Genomic DNA, 20,638 nt, shown 5'->3' on the forward strand with positions numbered 1-20,638 from the left:
GGAAGGCGCTTGCCTCGGGCCCGCTCTTACGGGGTGTCCCTAAGTTGAATCATTTACACCACCCCTCTTCATGGAACAACCCACCTGAGCCAGGTGCTCTGAGGGTCTTGGCTCTGCCCTTCTGGTCCGGGCTCAGATCTTCCGGGGTGGGGGCTACGTTGGGCTACAGATGTAGGCGCACCATTTCGGGACCAGCTCCACCTCTTCAGGCCTCAACTCCACTCCTTGGGGCTACGCCAGGCTCCAACCTCCTGGACGAGGCTGGGCACTTTGGGACTAGGCTCGGCTCTTAGGCAAATTGAGAGAAGGAGAGAAGTGAGCGATCGAGGGAATTGAGAGAACGAGGATTGATTAGACCAGCTGGCTGTACGACATGGTGAATGTCCTAAAGCCTCTGAATGGTACACTTTGAAATGGTTACGGTGGTGAATTGTATGTTACGTGCACTTTACGTGAGTTTTGCAAACATGTATTGAGGACAGGACAAAATGGGTGAGAATGGCCGGCCAGGAGGACCCGGCCAGGGGTGCGGAGCCCTGGGAACCAGCACTGCCGCCTGCTCGGGCCGTCTCTTTGGTGGTGACTAACAGGCCCTCTGTCATCTGTTAGGACACGCACCGAAGCCTCTTCATCCAGCAGCTGCGGCCCACACAGAACCTGCAGCCCAGAATCAAACTGAAGCTGTTCGGCCACTCGGGCTCGGGGAAAACCACGCTGGTGGAGTCACTCAAGTGCGGGCTGCTCAGGAGCTTCTTCCGACGGCGCAGGCCCCGGCTCTCCTCCACCAACTCCACCAGGTTCCCTCCCTCGCCCCTGGCTTCCAAGCCGGCAGGTAGGCACCCTCACCCCAGCCTGAGGCTCTGCAGTGGTGCTAGGGGTTGCCCTCTCTGGGTCAGGGTCCAGGGTGAGCTTATGGGCCCTGGGTCCCGGGCCAACTGGATTCCAGCGCCTTGGTGGCTGTGAGGTGTGGGCCAGCCCGGACCTGGGCCTGGTATCTGTCCTGCTATTGCCCAGCAGTTGCAAGCTGCCCCCAGAACAGCAAGGAAAGGGCCTCACTGAAGTTGGGGGCACAGACCGAATGTTGGCCCCAGAATGGCTCCTCCCCCATGCTTCCTTCTAGGACAGTGGTTCTCAACCTTGGCTGCACATCAGAATCACCTGGGAATCTTTTTAAAATCCTGATTTCTGGGCCTCATCCTCCGGAAATTCTGTTTCTTTGTTATGGGGTGGGGCCACAACATTAGTAACAAAGAAACAGAATTTCCGGAGGATGAGGCCCAGAAATCAGGATTTTAAAAAGATTCCCAGGTGATTCTGATGTGCAGCCAAGGTTGAGAACCACTGATCTAGGAAGACAGAGCAACAAATTGGGTTCACGTGGGATCAGCATCCCACACACTCGGAGTGGCTCAGTGGTTTTGAAAGCTCAGTGGTTTTCCCAGTTGTCCCTCTGCTCACAAAGACAGGGCAGCAGGCTTTGCTGCCTTCCCCTGCCTCCTCAGACACAGTGAGCAGTGATTCACACCCAGAACTTCGGGGCTACCTGTCCTTCCCCAGGGAGAAACACCGCCATGAGCAAGAGGAAGGTGTGCAGTTGGGTGCTCTTTCTCCAGAACCCCACTTTAGAGCAGGGGGGCTTAAGTGTTGCTAAGATAAGAATAGAGACCTTCCAAGAGTTTCCTAAGCAACATCAATTTTGAAGCCTTGTGCCTGGGGCTCATTTCCTGTGCATCATATCGCAAAGCTGTCGTATCGGTGCCCGAGGTTGAAAACAAAAGTTTTATAGTTTGGGTTTCTATGTAATTCTTCTCTCCAGGAGGAGGGAGGTCTGGGGGCGTTTGTGTGAGGGACGGGTGACTGAGCTTTATATGCCCTTTCAACTTGTTGTCTCTGAACACAGCAGAAACTTGGAGAAAAAAATAACCCAAAATGGATTTTTAATTAGAATGATGACAAAGTTGCTAACTGGTTTTGCTAATACTTACTGAGCACAAACTGTGTGACAGGAGCTGGGCACAATGTGGCCGTGTGAAGCCTCATTTCATCCGTGAGTCAGGGTTTTGGGGTATTTTTACCACCGTTTTACAGAAGCCGCCAGGGGTGAAGTAGGCTGTCCGAGTCACACAGCAGGCAGCTCACAAAGTGGCTCCTGAGCCACGGCTTAGTAACGACACCACCTCTGAGTAAGGGCTTTGTGTGCACACACTTTCCATTTGCCACTGTAATGTCGCCAGTGTTCCTAGTTCAAGGTCAGCTCTCTCCTGCTGTGGGCCAAGGTCAGTCTGAACCACTGTTAGGGAGCAGGGAGGGCGGAGACTGTGTGTGTGTGTAGGACAGAGAGACCAATAACAGAGATCTATCTGGATCTATGGTCTGGAATTTTTAGTCCTCACTGGATGTGAGGATTATGGCCCAGGTCCCATGAGCTAAACTGAACCAACCACACATCAAGTGGCTGCTGGCTGCTCCTTGAGGGACAGATTTTAACTGCTGCTCAACCCTAGCACCGAGAAGGAACAGCTCCATTCACCTTCCTCAGGGTCAATGTTCCACACCTGGGAGAATCTGGAAGTAGATTCTTGATAAAATTAAACTCAGTAAGTCTCCCGGGTGTAACCGTCCCCTTCAGCCGTGCTTAAACCTGGGGTGCGGGGCTCAGTGACAGAAGGTTCTCTGGAGCAAACGAGCCACCCCAGGGGCACCCAGCACAGAGACGCTGTGGGTCGCACCGGGAGGCTCCTTCTCGTTCTCTAGGCTCCCTTGGTTCAGATCGGCCTTCTTGAGCCTGACGCTCAAATTTCTGTGTCAGGGTAACCCCTTAGGGAGGACCAGGCTTCTCCCAAAGGACTGTTAGGAGGTGAACGCTGCCCTTTCTTATAGCCCACGGGTCCTTGTTCTTTTTTTTTTTTTTTAATCTATTTTATTGATTTTTTACAAAGAGGTAGAGGGATAAGGAGTTAGAAACATCAGTGAGAGAGACACATTGATCAGCTGCCTCCTGCACACCTCCCACTGGGGATGTGCCTGCAACCAAGGAACATGCCCTTGACCAGAATCGAACCTGGGACCCTTCAGTCCCCAGGCCGATGCTTTATCCACTGAGCCAAACCGGTTAGGGCAGGGTCCTTATTCTTGAGACTCTCCCTGGTGTCCTGTTTCTGGCCAGAATGGAGAAAACCTTCCAGATGTTCTTGGAGTGGACGCCGTTGTTCTCTCAGGGAGCACAGCTCTGCTCTGTCTGTGGTCCCCGGACTAAAAGTCCACTTGAGGATTTGTAAGGCTGAAGAAAGTAAGAAATGCAGGACAGATAGGAGGTGTCCAAACCTGTAGATAATTTTTATAAAAATTTATTTGATGCTGAACCGGTTTGGCTCAGTGGATAGAGCGTCGGCCTGCGGACTGAAGGGCCCCAGGTTCGATCCCGGTCAAGGGCATGTACCTTGGTTGCTGGCACATCCCCAATAGGGGGTGTGCAGGAAGCAGTTGATCGAGGTGTCTCTCTCATTGATGTTTCTAACTCTCTATCCCTTTCCTTTCTTCTCTGTAAAAAATCAATAAAATATATTTTTTTAAAAGAAATTTAAAAACATTTGTGCATTAGAAGACATTACCAATACAATACAAAGGCAACTCACAGAATTTGAGAAAATGTTTGCAAATCATATCAGATGGCAATTCCATGCAATGCTGGTAGAAATGTAAAATGGTGCAGCCACTGAGGAAAACATAGAAAAAGATTAAAAATAGAATTATCATATCTAGCAATTCTATTTTTTTAATATGTACATACATGCTGGGGTCCAGGTCCAGGGGTTCCCCAAAGGTGTGGACGGAGTCGGCGAAGAAGGAATGACATGGAGGTAGCGTTCAGTTGGTCAGCATGGTTGGGTTCTCTCTGTATTCTCCTATTACATCTTTATTTATACTGTTTGATCCCATAAGCATACATCATGGTATGTTTCAGGAAACCTTCTACAGTTCCTAGTTTCATGTCCATAATAATGTCTCTACCTAGTTCTGTTGATTTTAATCTTGTCTAGGTTAATCTCTGTGTTCCATTATAAGGGCCATTCCAAGGTCACTATTCTATTGCTCTACTGATAGGCTACAAGGAAGTGACTGAAGGAGTTTATCCTCCCAGTAAAGGTTATGTCCTCCCAGCCTCGCTGCTTGCCTTCCCTGGGACTGCCCTGTGTCGGTGGGTCTCCAGGGATATAGGCTTTGGTGCTTTCCCTGGTGGGCAGACCCCTGGGGATGTGGGCCCAACAAGTCCCAAATTTATTGCCAACAGTCTTAGTCCTAGTTCTTCATAAGTAATACATGGTATTTCAGTAACACTAGGGGGATTTACTGATTTATTCTCTTCCTGGTCCTGTTAACCCCTAACCTGGGGAAACAACCTTTCTCGGGGAGGTGGCCCTGGTTAAAACACATAGTGCTTAAGAGGGGGAGCAAACATATACGCCAGGTCCCTTGAAACATAAGCTGTGCAGATGTTTCTTCCCTGCAGCAGCAGCAGCAGCAAGTGTGGACCGGCTCCCGGCACATACACACAGAATTGTAAACAGGACCTCAAACGTTTGTACTACACCGTCGATTGCAGCAGCATTATTCAAAATAGTAAAATGTGGACATAACTCACATGTCTATTCAGGCATGAGTTTTTGTTTCTCTACACTAAACATGGTACATTCATACAGTGGAATTCACCTTTAAGAAAAGAACATTCTGACACATGCTACACCATGGATGAACTTTGAGGATATTACATTAGGCCGAAACCGGTTTGGCTCGGTGGATGGAGCGTCGGCCTGCGGACTAGGGGGTCCCGGGTTCGATTCCGGTCAGGGGCATGTGCCTTGGTTGCGGGCACATCCCCAGGGGGGGATGTGCAGGAGGCAGTTGATTGATGTGTCTCTCTCATCGATGTTTCTGGCTCTCTGTCTCTCTCCCTTCCTCTCTGTGAAGAATCAGTGGAATATATTTAAAAAAAAGAAAGAAAATTTTACATTAAATGAAATAGCAAGGCACAAAAGGACAAATATTACGTAATCCCACTTATATGAGGTACCCAGTGTGAAGGGGGGAAAAAAGGGTGATCTGATCAAAAATCCCTAACTGTGCAGATCAAGGTGGGTAGTCATGCCCGAGGCCTATAATTTCTTTGGTGAAAGGTTTTAAGCCCACCCTGTGCATGTTCTCGTGTACCTAGCTTACACACCTTTGAATGCCAGAAGCAATACCTCTCAAAGGGGGTATTAACCCTCAAGAGAGCACAAAATCTTAACTGTCCTATAATCCTATCCCCACCGATCTTTCTCCAATCTTCCTTACTTTCCTCAATTTCAAATGCGTAAAAGAAACTGCAGGTCTGGCTGTTGTGGCTCAGTTGGTTGCAGAGTCATCCAGTGCACCCTAGGGCTGTGGGATCCATTTCTGGTCAGGGTACATACCCAGGTTGTGGGTTCCATGCCCAGTCCAGGCGTGTATGGGAGGCGACCAACAGATGTTTCTCCCATTGATGTTTCCTGTTTCTCAAATCAGTAAAAATGTCCTCAGGTGAGGATTAAAAACAACAACTGCAAAACTGTTACTCTCTGGAGCATTTCAGATCTTGCTGCGTGGCATACGTTGTCAGTTTGGTTCAAATAAACTCAGGGAAGTTCTCTACAGTTTTGGACGTTCCTTTTGTCAATAATAGAGTACAGTAGTCATATTTATAGAGACAGGAAGTAGAATGTTGGTTGCCAGGGGCTGGGAGAGGGAGGAATTCAGAGTTATTGTTCAATGAGTATAGAGTTTCAGTTTGGGAAGATGAAAAGTTCTGAACATGGACAGTGGTGATGGCTGGACAACAATGTGAATGAACTTAATGCCACTAAACTCTACACTTAAAAATAGTTAAAATAGATATTTTGTTACATACGTATCATCACAGTAAAAAAAGATTATGCATCTGATTGTGCTTTTAGGTTTACCAATTTAATGCTAAATAGAAATTAGTTTATAAATTCACATGGACCTTGACTCCATCTTTATCAAAAGAATTTAAATATGCATAGAAAAAGGTGATGTGGAAAGGAACATGAGGTAATGATATACATATGATAAATATGTTGTTAATCCTCTCCCGAGGATATTTTTCCATTGGTTTTTAGAGAGAGTGGGAGGGTGGGGGAGAGACAGAGAGAAACATTAATGTGAGATAGACACATCAATTGGTTGCCCCCCATATGTGCCCTGGGCAAGGACTGGGGATCAAGCCTGCAACTGAGGTAAATGCTCTTGACTGGAATCCAACCTGGGACCCTTCAGTCTGAGGGCAAACCAGTAAGGGCAAGGATGTATTTTTTTTTTTAATATATTTTATTGATTTTTTACAGAGAGGAAAGGAGGGAGATAGAGAGTTAGAAACATCGATGAGAGAGAAACATTGATCAGCTGCCTCCTGCACATCTCCCACCGGGGATGTGCCCGCCACCCAGGTACATGCCCTTGACCGGAATCGAACCTGGGACCCTTCAGTCCGCAGGCCGACGCTCCATCCACTGAGCCAAACCGGTTTCGGCAAGGATGTATATTTTTTAAGAGGTATTTTCAGCAATGAGTTTGTTTATGTAATAAAAAAGGAAAACGTACAGTGTTTCTAGGGACTCCTTAATTATGTACATTACTATTTAATATATTTTCTTTATTTAACACGTTTTCACAGATTCATTTAAATCCTGACACTAACTACAGGTTAAAGTAAAAATCACTGAAGTAAATGCCATTTAAGGAAATTTCTTAAACGAAATCTCAGGAAGAGCACGTTGAGGAAGACAGTCCGTAACCCAGAAGGGGGAGGTAAAAGTAGCGTCATCTTTCAGCCTTTCCTCTTCCTTCTGATAATGAAACTCTTCGGTCAATAACTCCTTTCTGTCGGTTTTGAGAAAGGCTTGGGAGGGAAGAAGACTCCTGACGGGAAGGCAGGAAAGGAGCCTTACAAAATGCCAGGCCTTCACAGGAGAACCCGCCCGCGCCCGCCCTTGAGGCCAGTGATTTGGGTGTTGCCTACCACTCCAGATTGTTCATCAGCCCAGCTGCACCCTCCTGACACCCTGATAACGCATCTGCCTGTGGGCTCTGCACTCTGGCACCCTGCCGGCCTTCACTGTATGATAAGCGGGAATCACTCCCCAGATTGTCAGGTTCTCAGCCCTCGGGGGAGATGTCAGGACAGGTAAGGGACGCTGAAAAAGCACCTGGAGCTCCCCACACGTTTCTTTCATGAACTACATGCTGAGCTTACGAATTCGGGGTGATGGGTGACCCGACTCCCAGGGAGGCGCTGAGTGTTATGCCCAGATTTCACGATCCCCAAAAGACCACCAGGGAGCCAGCCGAGTCCGAAGCAAAAGCAAAGAGTCTTTATTCGAGCTAGCTCGAGCTCCCCGTCCACCACACTCACCGACGCAGCGGCAGGAGGCAGAGAGAGAGTGAGCTCTGTGGGGAGAGGGGTTTTATAGGGGGGTTGGAGTAAGGGGAGGAGAGGACTGTGGGCCCTGCCGATTGGCCAGGCTCAAGTTGGGGTCTTGTTACACAGGATGTGGTAGTATCTGTGGTGCGCACTTCCCTTGATTGTCATTGGTTAGTTTAAAGAAATCCTAGTGTGGCTAGCAGAGGCTTGGGCTTCCGGGAAGAAGCTCCTTGCTGAGCACATGGCTAATGGCTGCTGCCCCAAAATGGAGGATCCGGGGTAAGATGGAGGGTGTAGCCCTCGCCCTATCATTCCCTCCTTGTCTTGAGACTTACAGGCCCAATCATGGGTCGGTTTGCATTTCTCTGCTAGAGGCCTGTACTGGGTGTGTAGAACCATCATCTGCACAATCCCTACCTGCTCCTTGACAAAATGAACTAGCCTGCTGATGATGCAGGGGCCGAAAGTCAACAGCCGGTGGAAGGGAAAGAAACCATTTTAGTTTTTAACAATCTCTATTGAAATGGGACTTTTCTTCTTAAAATTCCTTTATGGCTATCAAAAAGCCAAATCAAGACTAATCCATCTTCTGATGTTTGCATAAACACAACAAGAATGGTAACTGACTACCTTTGTTGGAATTTCATGATTGAATCTTAATGTGCCCTGTAAGGCCAGGAAGCCAAGCCATCCAGCTGCTATCAGGCCTGCCTGCAGTATCTGCTGAGTTAGGTGAATCCCTCACCTGTAGCAACTCCACCTGAGCCTACGCTCTAGGCTTTAAGGCCCATCTCAGTAGCCCTCCTACTCGTTGCGGCCCAGAGTGAGTGGGGGTTTCTCAGGGATGCAGAGGCATCCTTATTGCTCCCCTTCTGCTCTGACCAACCGCCAGTGATGGTAGGGCATGGGCCTGATGCTCCAGTGCCAGCCATTTTCAGGGCTTCCAAGTAGGATACCAGGCTTTCTTCGTGGCATTCTTACTAGCTTTAAGTCTTTAGAGCTCAGACAGGGCTCTTTAAAACATGATACTCCAGTTAAAGTTTTCTGTTAATAAAACCACTATTAGGAACCAGTCTTATTGAATCTATGCAAAGAAATGTATTGCCATGACTTATTTAGCATTGCCAATATTTCAGAGGAATTATTTAAGGAGAAAAACATACTGATCTGCTCTTAAGATTTTCTGATTTTCCTTGCCAATTTCTTTTCATGGATTTTTCAGAGTTATAACAAAACAGTAACTGTTGGATTTCTTTTATCTGTCCTCCCTAAGTACTTTGGCATAACTATTTACCCTCTGTTTAGGGAGGCAGAATGTATTTTCTCTGGCTTACTGGCCTGTACTTTTAAATTAGCCTTTAAACCTTCTTTCTATGCATAACCATGCCTCAGACCTTCTATTCCAAACAGGCCTTTCCCAGTTTTCTACAGTTGAGGTTTGTACTACCCCTGACATGGGCATGGTCATGCAGGCCTACAAGACAGTATACAGGCTGCCAATTGTCAACTGTCTCTCAGTAGAGACCAAAACCTGATTCTTCTTTGCCTGTTGGGCACCTGCCCCCTTGGCAGCTAGACACCCTTTACTTTTGGGGTTCATCCCATATAGTCCCCTTCCAGGACAGCTAACACATAGCTATAACAATGTCCCTCAGTGTGGGAGACTGGACATTTGCCAGTTATTCCCTAAGACTACCAAGGACTGTAGGCCATCACCAGTCCACAGCTACAGCTACATTTAAACCTGTAAGAGAATTGAAGGTTAATACAACATATTAATACAATGAAACATAATATTGGCACCATGGCCGCTACAGGCAGCTAAATCTTCTGCTACTAAACATGAGATACTAAAGTCTACTCTTGACCTTTCTATAAATTGTCCTTGTCTCTTTGGAGCCATGTCCATGAAGATGCAGGCATCATCTGCGTCTTTTATACAGTTTTCTGCAGGTTACTGTCAGGGCTGTGCACTGCGGCCAGTTCTTCTTTCTAGCGATAAACACAGTCTGTCCAATTTCCTTAAAATGTATTCTGGCACAGGAGAAAGTTGTTTTGCTGTACACAGGTAGCTTAACCCCTATACCACTGGGCCTGGGCCTCTGCCCAGCAAACTGCAGTCTAAAAGTTCAATGCGCAGCCTCCGGTTCTCCCAACCCAACGATGCCTCGGCCAGTCTCCAAGCCAGACTCCCCCTCCCTTGGAGAATCCCAAAGTTCCAATGGCTCCCAGGTCCAGGGAGAGTGCCCTTTTGTGAACCCTGTTTATTAGTTACAGGGCCCAAAAAAAGTACAGCCTTCCAACTCCATGGAAGCAAACTCGAAAGCTAGACGATGGCCTTATGCCAACCGGCAGGAGTGACCCACCTCGTCTCAGATCCTCGAGGGGAACCACATCCCTCGTGAGGGGAATACGCATCCCTCCTGAAGAGCAGAACGTCTTCCGACTCTCCCCGCCCGTGGTCCTTCAGCAGTGCATATACCTAGACCGCTTCGGGCACTACAGAATTTCAGAAGTGAGCTCACACAGGACAGAACATATAACACACAGAACAGAATATACAACACACAGACACCTACCGTGGCCAGTCAGACTCTCCGGATCGGGGGTCCCTCGAGGGTCTTGGGGATCCCGGACAAGCCCCCAAATGTTATGCCCAGATTTCAGGATCCCCAAAAGACCACCAGGGAGCCAGCCGAGTCCGATGCAAAAGCAAAAAGAGTCTTTATTTGAGCTAGCTCGAGCTCCCCCCGCCCCCACACTCGCCGACGCAGCAGCAGGAGGCAGAGAGAGAGAGAGAGCTCTGTGGGGAGAGGGGTTATATAGGGGGTTCGGAATAAGGGGAGGAGAGAGGACTGTGGGCCCTGCTGATTGGCCAGGCACAAGTCAGCGTCTTGTTACACAGGATGTGGTTGTGTCTATGGCGTGCACTTCCCTTGATTGTCATTGGTTAGTTTAAAGAAATCCTAGGTGTGGCTAGCAGAGGCTTGGGCTTCCGGGAAGAAGCTCCTTGCTGAGCACATGGCTAATGGCTGCTGCCCCAAAATGGAGGACCCAGGGTAAGATGGAGGGCATAGCCCTTGCCCTTTCAACCTTTTTCATAGAATCACCGAAGTCCTGGCCAGAGGAGATTGTCTCCTCCAGACCCTTCATATTACTCCTGAGGGAGCTGGCTCAGAGGGAGAAAGTGATTGGCGTGGGGGCGGGGGGGGGGTGGTCCAGGGTCCTTGCAGATATAATTAGTTTAGATGATGTCATGGTGAAGGGCAGGTGGGCCTCGAATCCAACATGACTGTGTCCTTATAAAAAGAGGGAATGTGGGCAGCCAGGCATGCAGGGAGACACCATGTGAAGATGATGAAGGCAGAGATCGGGGTGATGCTCCCACAAGCCAAGGACACCGAAGACTGCCAGCAAACCACCAGAAGCTGGGGCGAGGCTGGGACAGAGCCTCACAGCCCTTGGAAGGAACCAACCTTGCCCATACCTTGATCTTGAACTTCTAGCCCCTAGAACAGCCGTGGGCAAACTACTGCCCGTGGGCCGGATCTGGCCCGTTTGAAATGAATAAAACTATTGAAATAAAAGACCGTACCCTTTTATGTAATGATGTTTACTTTGAATTTATATTAGTTCACACAAACACTCCATCCATGCTTTTGTACCGGCCCTCCGGTCCAGTTTAAGAACCCATTGTGTCAAAAAGTTTGCCCACCCCTGCTCTAGAACTTTGAAACAATAAATTTCTGTTGTTTAAGCCACTCGGTGTGTGGTGCTTTGTTATGGCAGCCCTAGCAAACATATACAGTCAGTATCACCTTCCTCACAGCAGTTTGTGTTTTTAGATGCCCCCCACCCCATGCAAACAAACAAAACCCACGGCTCATCTGTGAAATGACTGATGGAATTCTCCAGAGTAGAGAGAAACAAAACTAGGGAGAGACAACCAACTAATCAGTCAAAAAGGTGGTATTAACTGTTAATTAAAAATCATGAAAATAGTTGCCGAAACCGGTTTGGCTCAGTGGATAGAGCGTCGGCTTGCGGACTGAAAGGTCGCAGGTTCGATTCCGGTCAGGGGCATGTACTTGGTTTGCAGGCACATCCCCAGTGGGGGATGCGCAGGAGGCGGCTGATCGATGTTTCTCTCTCATCGATGTTTCTGACTATCTCTCTCCCTTCCTCTCTGTAAAAAATCAATAAAATATATTTAAAAAAAAAAAGCCGAAACCGGTTTGGCTCAGTGGATAGAGCGTCGGCCTGCGGACTGAGAGGTCCCAGGTTCGATTCCGGTCAAGGGCATGTACCTGGGTTGCGGGCACATCCCCAGTAGGAGATGTGCAGGAGGCAGCTGATCGATGATTCTCTCTCATCGATGTTTCTAACTCTCTATCTCTCTCCCTTCCTCTCTGTAAAAAATCAATAAAATATATTAAAAAAAAAAATCATGAAAATAGTTAAAATAAACTGAAACTGAAGTCCACTAAGCTAACAGAAATGTCTCCATTTCAGAAGGCAGAGATACGTGTTATTAATGTGGGCTTGTGCATGTGTGGGCATATTTGTAGAAGAAATCCCAGTGTGTGACAGCTGGCTTGATAAGAAAGATCTAGCTTCCCAAATACAGAAAACCCTAGGGCATCCTTTTCTCTAAGAATGGCTCGCTTGGCCTGTTGTCTTCCTCTGACCAGACCCCAAGAATGCAATGTTCAGGCCATAAGTACCCCCACCTTCCCTCATTCACTTCTATTTACTTCCAAAGAAAGCAGAAGCAGCTGACAATGTTCTGGTAAAATGAAAAATCCTTCCTGAAGGCTCTCAGAGAATAACCTAATTTGGCTTTTCCTAAGTGGAGCCAGGAGAGGTCTCCATCCCGGAGCCAAGAACAACCCCAGTCAAGGGCTTAGAATCTTCCAGAACCAACTCATAGAGCTACCTCTGAACGAGTGTCTCTTAAGTGGGTTGAAAAACACGTTTTTGGTGCTCAAACAGGTTTGGGTTAATGAAGTTCCACAGGACTCTGGGCTGCAGGACTTCTAAAAAATTCTGGTATGTTCCACACACTGAATGTCTCCAAGAGGGCCGGGTTACAAGCAGAACTTCCTGTCCTTTTGACCATGAAAACATGTCTCTGGAAAACTGCTCCTGGGGTTGGACTCTCATGAAACGAAGTTGGGAAAACAGCCTTAGACTCACCGCTGGGTCATGAGAGAGGAGCCACTCAAACTCACGCAAGAAGGGACATAGGCACAGGACCAGCTAGGGAAGGCTGGCCCAGGAACTGGCTTGTTTGTTATCTTTGCCAGCTGACTCATTTTCTAGATAATTTGCATGAAAATCCTTAAAAAGTCATGGACAGACACTGAAGAGAGCTGAACCAGGAAGAAGGAAGAGGGGAGAAAGGAATCTATATCAAAGCCAGCTTGGAAGAAAGGAACCGGGAGGGAGCCCAAGGAGAGAAGGAGGTGGGACCGCCAGGGAGGCCATCCTGAGGCTGCCGTCATTAAATTTCCTGAGGATCAAGTCTCGCTCTTAGCACACACAAGAAAGATAACCATCCACTTACACACTCAACGGTGCTGTTGAATTAAAAAATCCCATTTCAGAGGACTTTAAAAGGCTCTTTCTATTGTCAAGTGTCCTGTGAATATTACAGAGCGATGCGGCACTACGTTAAATAAGCTGAGAGGCACGGAGAACTCCTAAGGTAAACTTCGAAGCTGTGAGCGTCAAGCCACACTCATCCACTCGGCTCCCAGGCATGGTTTCTCTAAAGCGAGACGCTCCTCCTGTGGTCGATGAGGGAACTGGAGGTGGGGAAGGGAGGGGCTGGGAAGGGGGTGAAAATCCCGTTCTACTAGAGCCCACTGCAAGCTGGGCCTTAAAACACGGCTTGGAAGAGATGGTACGTTACAGCTGTTAATAAAAGGCCTCTGTCTCCTAATAAAAGAGCTGTCATGGATGGACACAGGCCTGAGATTCCGAAGACTTTGGTTGGAGTGAGAGTTGTGGTAACTCCCTGGGTGCCCTCGCGGGGCTCCTCTCCTCCCGGCCTCTGTTTGCGCATCTGTAAAGTGAGCATCAGTGGCCTGGGAAATTCTGCTTGTAACCCTCCAGCTTGGAGGCATCCAAGACCTGGATCACAGGGGAGATCTCAGGGCCCTTCTGGGGGTTAAGACGAGAGGCCAGTCGAGGGGGCTCACCCCTGATTTTACCTGATCTGTTTATTGGGGTTTCATGTAAGAGTTCCCTCGAAGAAAGGATTCAGCTGCTAAAAAAGTTGGGAATCACTGGACTGGGTTTCTTTATCTATATAGTGGGAGGGTAAGAGTGCTCCCCGCTAGGGTGTTGTGAGGAGTAACTGGCAACAAGCAAGTAAGGCATAAAGCCGGGGCTGGTGCACGGGCAACCAGGCTCACAACTGGGAGCCCTTATCATGAGGCTGCTGCTGGAGTCACCGCCGCCCCAACCCTGCTCCCCGCACACATCACCAGAGGGTAGCTTCCCTCAGGCAGCCCTGTGTCTTACTGTCCTCACATCCCGGTGTCCGGCCCTGTGCCTGGTGAACGTACTAGTAGGGAATGAGCCCATTTGGGTTTTGGTCTCAAAAGTGTCCTTGGAACTTTGGGCAAGTCCCTTCTCTTCTTGGATCCTCTCTTTTCCCACCTTTAAAATGAAAAGATGTGACCAGGTCTTGGAGGGCTGGGAGCCCGAGAGGGGGAGGGAGCGGGAGGAAGAGGGAGGAGGAAGGCGATGAAGCTGCCAGGGCCCCTGCATGGCCCGCCCGAAGCAGAACAGTGCCCGCTGCCTGCTTCCTAAACGGGTCCCGGTCCCAGTAAGAGCTGGTGAGAGAAGTAAGGGGCAGCTCCATAAATGTAACACCCATTTAAAAACCGAAGTCTCTCAAAGCTGGTGTGTATATCACACTGAGTGCATCTGGCCACCCTGCTTCTCAGCAGCCTTAAGCTGCTGCTGCTAAATATGAAAAAAAACAAAAAAAACAATTTACAAGCTGTGCCAGGAAATGAAGCTGGGAGGGATGGTCAGTAAAAACCAGCGGGTCAAGGGCTGAGGCCATCCATCAGCGGCTTCAGAAAGGAGAGGTCGGAGACGGGACGCTCCTGGAGAACCAAATAAGCCTTTAAATCTCTCACCGAAGTGGGCCCCGTCACTCCCGCTAATGGCTCCTCCGGCCTCCGCCCCTGTGGGAACACTTGGGGGAAGCGCTGGAGTAGCATCTTGATTTACGGCATACACTTCCCTGAGGTCAGGAGGAGCTGAGTCACAAGTTCAAATGAATATTTTCCACTTATCGCATCTTCTTATTTAGCCACAGAGAACATCTGAATAGTGGGCGAAGAAAGAGTGATTAACAAAGTTGATTTCATACCCCATCTCCTCCTGTCTCTGTCTCTTCTATTTTGGAATTCACTTTGTTGTTGTTTAATCCTCACTCAAGGATGTGTTTCTATTGCTTTTATTGAGAGAGAGGGAAGGAGAGTGAGGGATGAGGGAGACAGAAACATCCATGTGAAAGAGAGATATTGATCAGTTGCCAATCGGGGATCCACCCCACAGCCTGGGCATGTGCCCTGACCAGGAATCGAACCTGCAACCTTTCAGTGTATGGACTGAAGCTCCAACCAATCAAACCACACCGGCCAGAGCTGGAAGACACTTTGTCTAAAGGGTAATGCCCTGCGCCCTCACACTGAAGGCTGTGCCTCTCTCTTCCATGGGCTTCAGGGACACACGCGGGCCTGAGAGTCCCTATTCCTTTGGAAGGAGCTGTCTCTCCCAAGCCCTCCTTCAAGGGGCACCTATGAGGGGCAGCCATGCTTTATATCATCACCCCACCCCCAGCAGATTGGACAGAACAGGTGCCTGATTCAAGTCAATGACCTGGAGGTGGCCGGGACAAGAAAAAGGATGAGTTGGCTGAATACGAGCTCCTTTCCTCTTCGGCATTTGTGTTCATTTCCCGGGGCTGCCCTAACGGAGACCACAAACCAGATGGCTTAACCAGCAGCAAGTTATGTCTCTCCGTCCTGGAGGCTAGAAGTCCAAAATCTAGGCGTTGGCAGGGCTGGTTCCTTCTGAGAGCTCAAAGGGCGAATGTGTTCCATGCCTCTCCCCCTGCCCTGGGAGCCTCAGGCTTTCCGAGGCTTCAGCTGGCCGGCTCCCAGTTCTGTATGTGTCTGTGTCCAAATGTCCCCTTTATATAAAGACACCAGTCAAATTAGACTAAGGCCTTTCCTCACGACCTTATCTGAACTTGATCATCTACAAAGACCCTATTCCCAAATAAGGTCACATTTATAGGTAGAACTTTTGGAGGGAGATAATTCAACCCATAACAGCACTGAACTGGGACATAAAGAGGGGATAAGGCAGGTGGTAGGGGAAGCTGGGAGTGAAGAGAGGTGAATGTGTGAAAGCTGAGGCCATGAGGTAAGAGACGCGTGGGGAGTGAGAGTCTTCATGGGGGATGTGTGAATTCATGGGCTGAGAGAGAGATGGAGAACATGGTGTCCCCAGACGTGCTCAGTCCCTGCTCCCTCAGGCCTGCATTGCTATGGCTCATGTTGGATTCCTGAGGCCCCTGTCCTCCCACAGTCCTTAGGAGGCCCCCGTCAAAGCACTCAGGTACCTTGAGTGAGTCCCTGCTCCTACAGCCAAACAAGAGGAGAGCTCAGACTCTCACCCTCTGCTTCCCTCCTTCTCAGTCTCCTTGATGATGGATTCTTCTTGCCCAGCTGTTCCCCTGGGCTCTTCCCTCTTCTCACTTCTCACACTCCCCCCGGGGTTCTTATCTCCCATGTGAGGTCTGTTACCAGAGATAAGCTGATGACTCAGATGGTCTCTCTCCAGCTCAGGCTCCCTGCTGGGCAGTCTCCTGGCGTCCCTCAGGCTTCACGTGCCTGACCCTGAGCATGGCCCACCTCTCCTCCACCACCATCTCCTCACCTGGGTGATGGCCCCTCTGCCATCCATCAGTCACCCAGGCCAGACACCTGGGGTCAGCCTGAACTCCCCCCTCCCCACTCCTGAGCTCTGGTAGGTCCCCACACCTGTCAATACCCTCTCTCTTTTTCTTCTCTATCTCTGTCTTTATCTTTTTTGAATGTTATAGTTTTATTTAAATTGTGCTAAAACATATGTAAAATAAAATTTTAATCATTTTGTGTAAATTTCTGTAGCATTCATATTGTTGTGCAACCATCACCACCAGTCATCTCCCCAACTGAAACTCTGTCCCCACTAAGCACCAACTCCCCATCCTCCTCCATCCCCACCCCTAGCCCCCTGCAACCACCACTCTGCTTTCTGACTACTCTGCGTGCCTCACCTGAGTGGAATCATACATTACTTGTCTTTTTGGACTAGAATCCTACCTCTGTAACAGCCTTTGTGTCTGTCCCTCTTCCCCGGCTCATGGGGCTTGCCTTTTTAAATCTGTTATTACAACAGCTTCCCAAAGGGTCTCCCTGCCTCCATTCTCCTACCTTCCTGTCCAGATGATCTTCGTGAAAATCAGTTCTGATGCTGCTCCCAAGCTGAAAGCCAACTTCAACAGCCCCCATTATGTCAGACAGCACACTCCCCAGCCTGGGGCTTGAAGCCATCCCAGACCACTCGTCCCTGAGCGCCCTGGAATTTCACACAGCACCCCCAGCCTCCTTATTGGTGCACGTGGCCTCTCCCCACACCCTCCGGTGCAGCCCTCTGAAAGCAGTGCTTCCCCATCTTACAGAGGAGACTGTGGCTCCCACACCTCTCAGCTTCCAGGCGGGGCGGGCAAGGGCAGCAACCACCTCTGACCTGCTCCCCATCTCTGTGCGCAGCCCTGGCCTGGCTCCCAGTCAAGGCACCAGGACTGCAGATCAGTCAGGAACAGAGTTCTGGGGACAGTCCCCCAGGAGCAGGGTGGACAAGCATGTTCTATCCCAGGCCAGCGGCCCGCAGGGAACATAGTAAGGAACATAGTAAATTGGCCTCGACCAGAGATGGTGGGGTGGGTAGGTGTGAAAGGGGTAGATAGCAGGTAATGGAAGCTTTTGGGGAGCTTCCTCAATGGTTACATTTTAAAACACTTAAAATGCGATGCAGTAATTATACCAACAATCACTCCGCTGCGCAGAGACCCTTGCAGCTTATGAAACAACCACCATTTTCAGGCCTGCAGGTTCAGGTGCCCTGTAACCTGGGTGTGTTGTCACCATGAGGGATCCGGACAGACAGGGAGAGGGAGACAGCCGGACTGAGGGCTGAGCTCTCCCAGCCCCCTAGGTCCCAACCCCCTGCCTCCCGCTTCCCCGGGGCACCCTGCGTGAGGCCTGAGCTGCTCCCCCTGCCCTGCCGATTCTCCCAAGCACGGTTGGCCATGGAACTGGCCAGGTCCAGTGCAAAATGAGGCTGTGGGGTCCTTTGTTCAAAAATGGGGGGAAAGTGCTATCAAAGGTACTGAGACATGAAGTTTTTCCTTTCTCTCCTGGTCTCTCTCTCTCAATCGATCACGGCGTTTTTAAAATGTACCATTTAATGTCACTGTCTACACAGGTGCCCAGAGCAATTCACACCAAGTCCAGTGGCTGCCAGCTGAGCCAGGCATCTCCCCTTCCTTCCCATAGGCCGCTGCCCCAACACATGAGCCTAAGTGCCTGGGTCAGGGGTAGAGATAAGAGGCTTGCCCCCAGAGTTGCCAGCTGAATGCAACGGGGGGGGGGGGGGGGGCGGGGGGGGGTTGTGTGCAGAGAACCCCAAATGGAAGCTGATCGGGTGTGGGGAAGAGAGGCTAGTGCAGTGATGGCGAACCTTTTGAACTCAGCGTGTCAGCATTTTGAAAAACCCTACGAACAATAAAGATTTAATTAATAATAATAATAAAAAAAGACAGAACTTGGCTAGAGAACCTGGCTGGAGAACGTGGCTAAGCTGCTGATCAACTGAAAAAAAAAAAAAAAAAGAAAAACCCTAACTTAACTCTGCCGTGTCATATATAGAAATTTTTTGATATTTGCAACCATAGTAAAACAAAGACTTATATTTTTGATATTTATTTTATATATTTAAATGCCATTTAACAAAGAAAAATCAACCCAAAAAATGAGTTCGCATGTCACCTCTGACACGTGTGTCATAGGTTCTCCATCACTGGGCTAGTGGGGCCTGGGGGTGACGGGAGGTGAGGCAGCTGGAGTCTAAGAAACATCGCCAGGAAGCACAGAGGCAGCAGGAGGTGGGTCCTCCTGTGAGCCAAGGCTCCGAGCACTGGTGCATACGCCTTTGTCAGTGGGGCCTCATTTAAAAATAGAAACCCAGAGATAAAATGAAGAATTTCAAGAAAGCATCTGCAGCGCGTTTAACCAAGCACGGGTTAAGCGGGAAAAGGGCTCTGTGCAGCCGCACAGCCTACAGCCCTCTTCCCAGGAGACGTGCCTCGAAGGCCCCAGGGCCAGGCTCAGCCTTCTCTTACCTGACATGGCTCTCCTCCTCCCTGTTTTCTTCCAGATCCTGGGATCCCTGTCCCCTGGATCTATAGGCAGCTGGGGCCATGTACAGTGGCAGAAGGAGCTCAGGTGGGAGTGGACTGGTTACAAGTCCTGACTTTGGTTGAGGACTTGCTGTGTGACCTGAAGCAAGTTGCTGTACCTCTCTGGATCTCAGTTCCCACAACCTAATTGAGTGTTTATTGAAGACCTACTTTGTGCAGTGTGGGCTTGTGTGGGAGAAACAGAAATTAATAAGGGAGTCCCCAGCCCTTCGGAAGCTTACAGTTAAGGATCCCTGGGGTAATGTCAAATGCATCATCTCTTCATCCACTTCCCTCACAGGGTCATTAGCTCCACTTTACCAATGAGCCTCCTGCCGGGTCAGCCTGGTAAAAGGTGAAAGCTCGCACTCGGGTCCTGCAGACCTGGGCTAACACCCCGCTCTGGCTCTTACTGGCTTGGCAGCCTCGGGCACGTCACTCATTGTCTCAGGGATTTGTTCGTAAAGCGAGGGCACAACAGGTACCTCTCAAGGGTGCTATGAAGGGGAAATGAGATGAAGGATGATGCGGTTCAGCTTGCTGGTTTTTATGCCCCTGCCTCAGTCCCAACAAGCACCAGCCCAACAAGCCAGCCCCACAAGCCCTAGATGGGCTGAACAGCCATGGAAAGATCTGGGGGTTCTCAAGTGACTGTCCCCCCAAATGTAAGTCAACAGTGTGAGGCCTTGGTCCCAAGAGTCAGGCTGCTATCTCTGCTGCATGAATGAAAGTACAGTGGCCACAGCAGGGCTGATGATGGTCTTGCTGGACTTCATGCTGGAGCTCAGCTCTGGGCTCCTACTTTTGATTGGAGAGCTGTTTTTTTGTTTTGTTTTGTTTTTAAATAAGGAATTGGTTATACAGTATACAGCCACTGTATACAGCCAAGTGTGCAAATCTTAAGGGACAGCTGACTGAATTTTCCCATAGGCACACACCTATGTAAACACGCAGATGAAGATATAGGACATTTCTAGCTTTCTCACTCCCCCTTCCCACCCCATCTCCCTAAATGGTAACTACTATTCTGACTTTTAAAACCATAGATTAGCTTTGTCTGTTTTTGAACATACATAACTGGAAAAGTACAGCGGGTATGTGGCCACTGGGACTTGACAAGTTGAGATTTAAGGCCCTTCAAGACCTGCTTCTATTATGAAAAACATGTTTGGGGCCACTGAATGGACAGAATGGGGACTCAGAGACCAGCGGTCTTTAAAAGACTGTTCTCAGGCCCATGTGCACTTATTTTCCCTGGCTGATCTCATTCTCTTAGTCACATGGGAAAGCACCTTCTGAAAAACCAGAGAAGCTGAACACGGTGACTCCATCTCTCTCTGCAGTTGCTACGAGCTCCCTCCCGGGGCACACTGAGCCTCGAAGGTCCACAGGTCCGTCAACGATGTCCAGTGAGTGGAGTCAGAAAGGCCCAGTGTGTGTTTATTCTGCATCTCTTTTTTTAAATATATTTTATTGATTTTTTACAGAGAAGAAGGGAGAGGGATAGAAAGTCAGAAACATCGATGAGAGAGATCGATCAGCTGCCTCCTGCACACCCCCTACCGGGGATGTGCCCGCAACCAACGTACATGCCCTTGACCGGAACCGAACCTGGGACCCCTCAGTCAGCAGGCCGACGCTCTATC

General features: G+C 49.3%; 1 protein-coding gene and 1 long non-coding RNA gene across 2 annotated transcripts; one reads left to right on the forward strand and one right to left on the reverse strand.

The window, feature by feature from the left end:
- Positions 1–200: 200 nt before the first annotated feature.
- On the forward strand, positions 201–3,256 carry LOC118667715 (death-associated protein kinase 1-like). The gene is made up of 3 exons (XM_036331492.1): positions 201–452; positions 610–828; positions 3,167–3,256. Exons 1-3 carry the CDS (start codon positions 399–401, stop codon positions 3,254–3,256), a joined length of 363 nt encoding a protein of 120 aa, XP_036187385.1. The 5' UTR covers positions 201–398.
- A 10,417-nt stretch (positions 3,257–13,673) lies between these two features.
- On the reverse strand, positions 13,674–16,286 carry LOC118666780. Its single transcript, XR_004971078.1, has 3 exons — positions 16,164–16,286; positions 14,614–14,802; positions 13,674–13,730 (listed from the first exon to the last, which is right to left on the reverse strand). It is a non-coding gene; the product is annotated as an uncharacterized LOC118666780 (long non-coding RNA).
- Positions 16,287–20,638: the final 4,352 nt, after the last annotated feature.

The sequence above is a fragment of the Myotis myotis genome, unplaced genomic scaffold (genome assembly GCF_014108235.1).
Source record: "Myotis myotis isolate mMyoMyo1 unplaced genomic scaffold, mMyoMyo1.p scaffold_m19_p_12, whole genome shotgun sequence".
Taxonomy (NCBI): Eukaryota; Metazoa; Chordata; class Mammalia; order Chiroptera; family Vespertilionidae; genus Myotis; species Myotis myotis.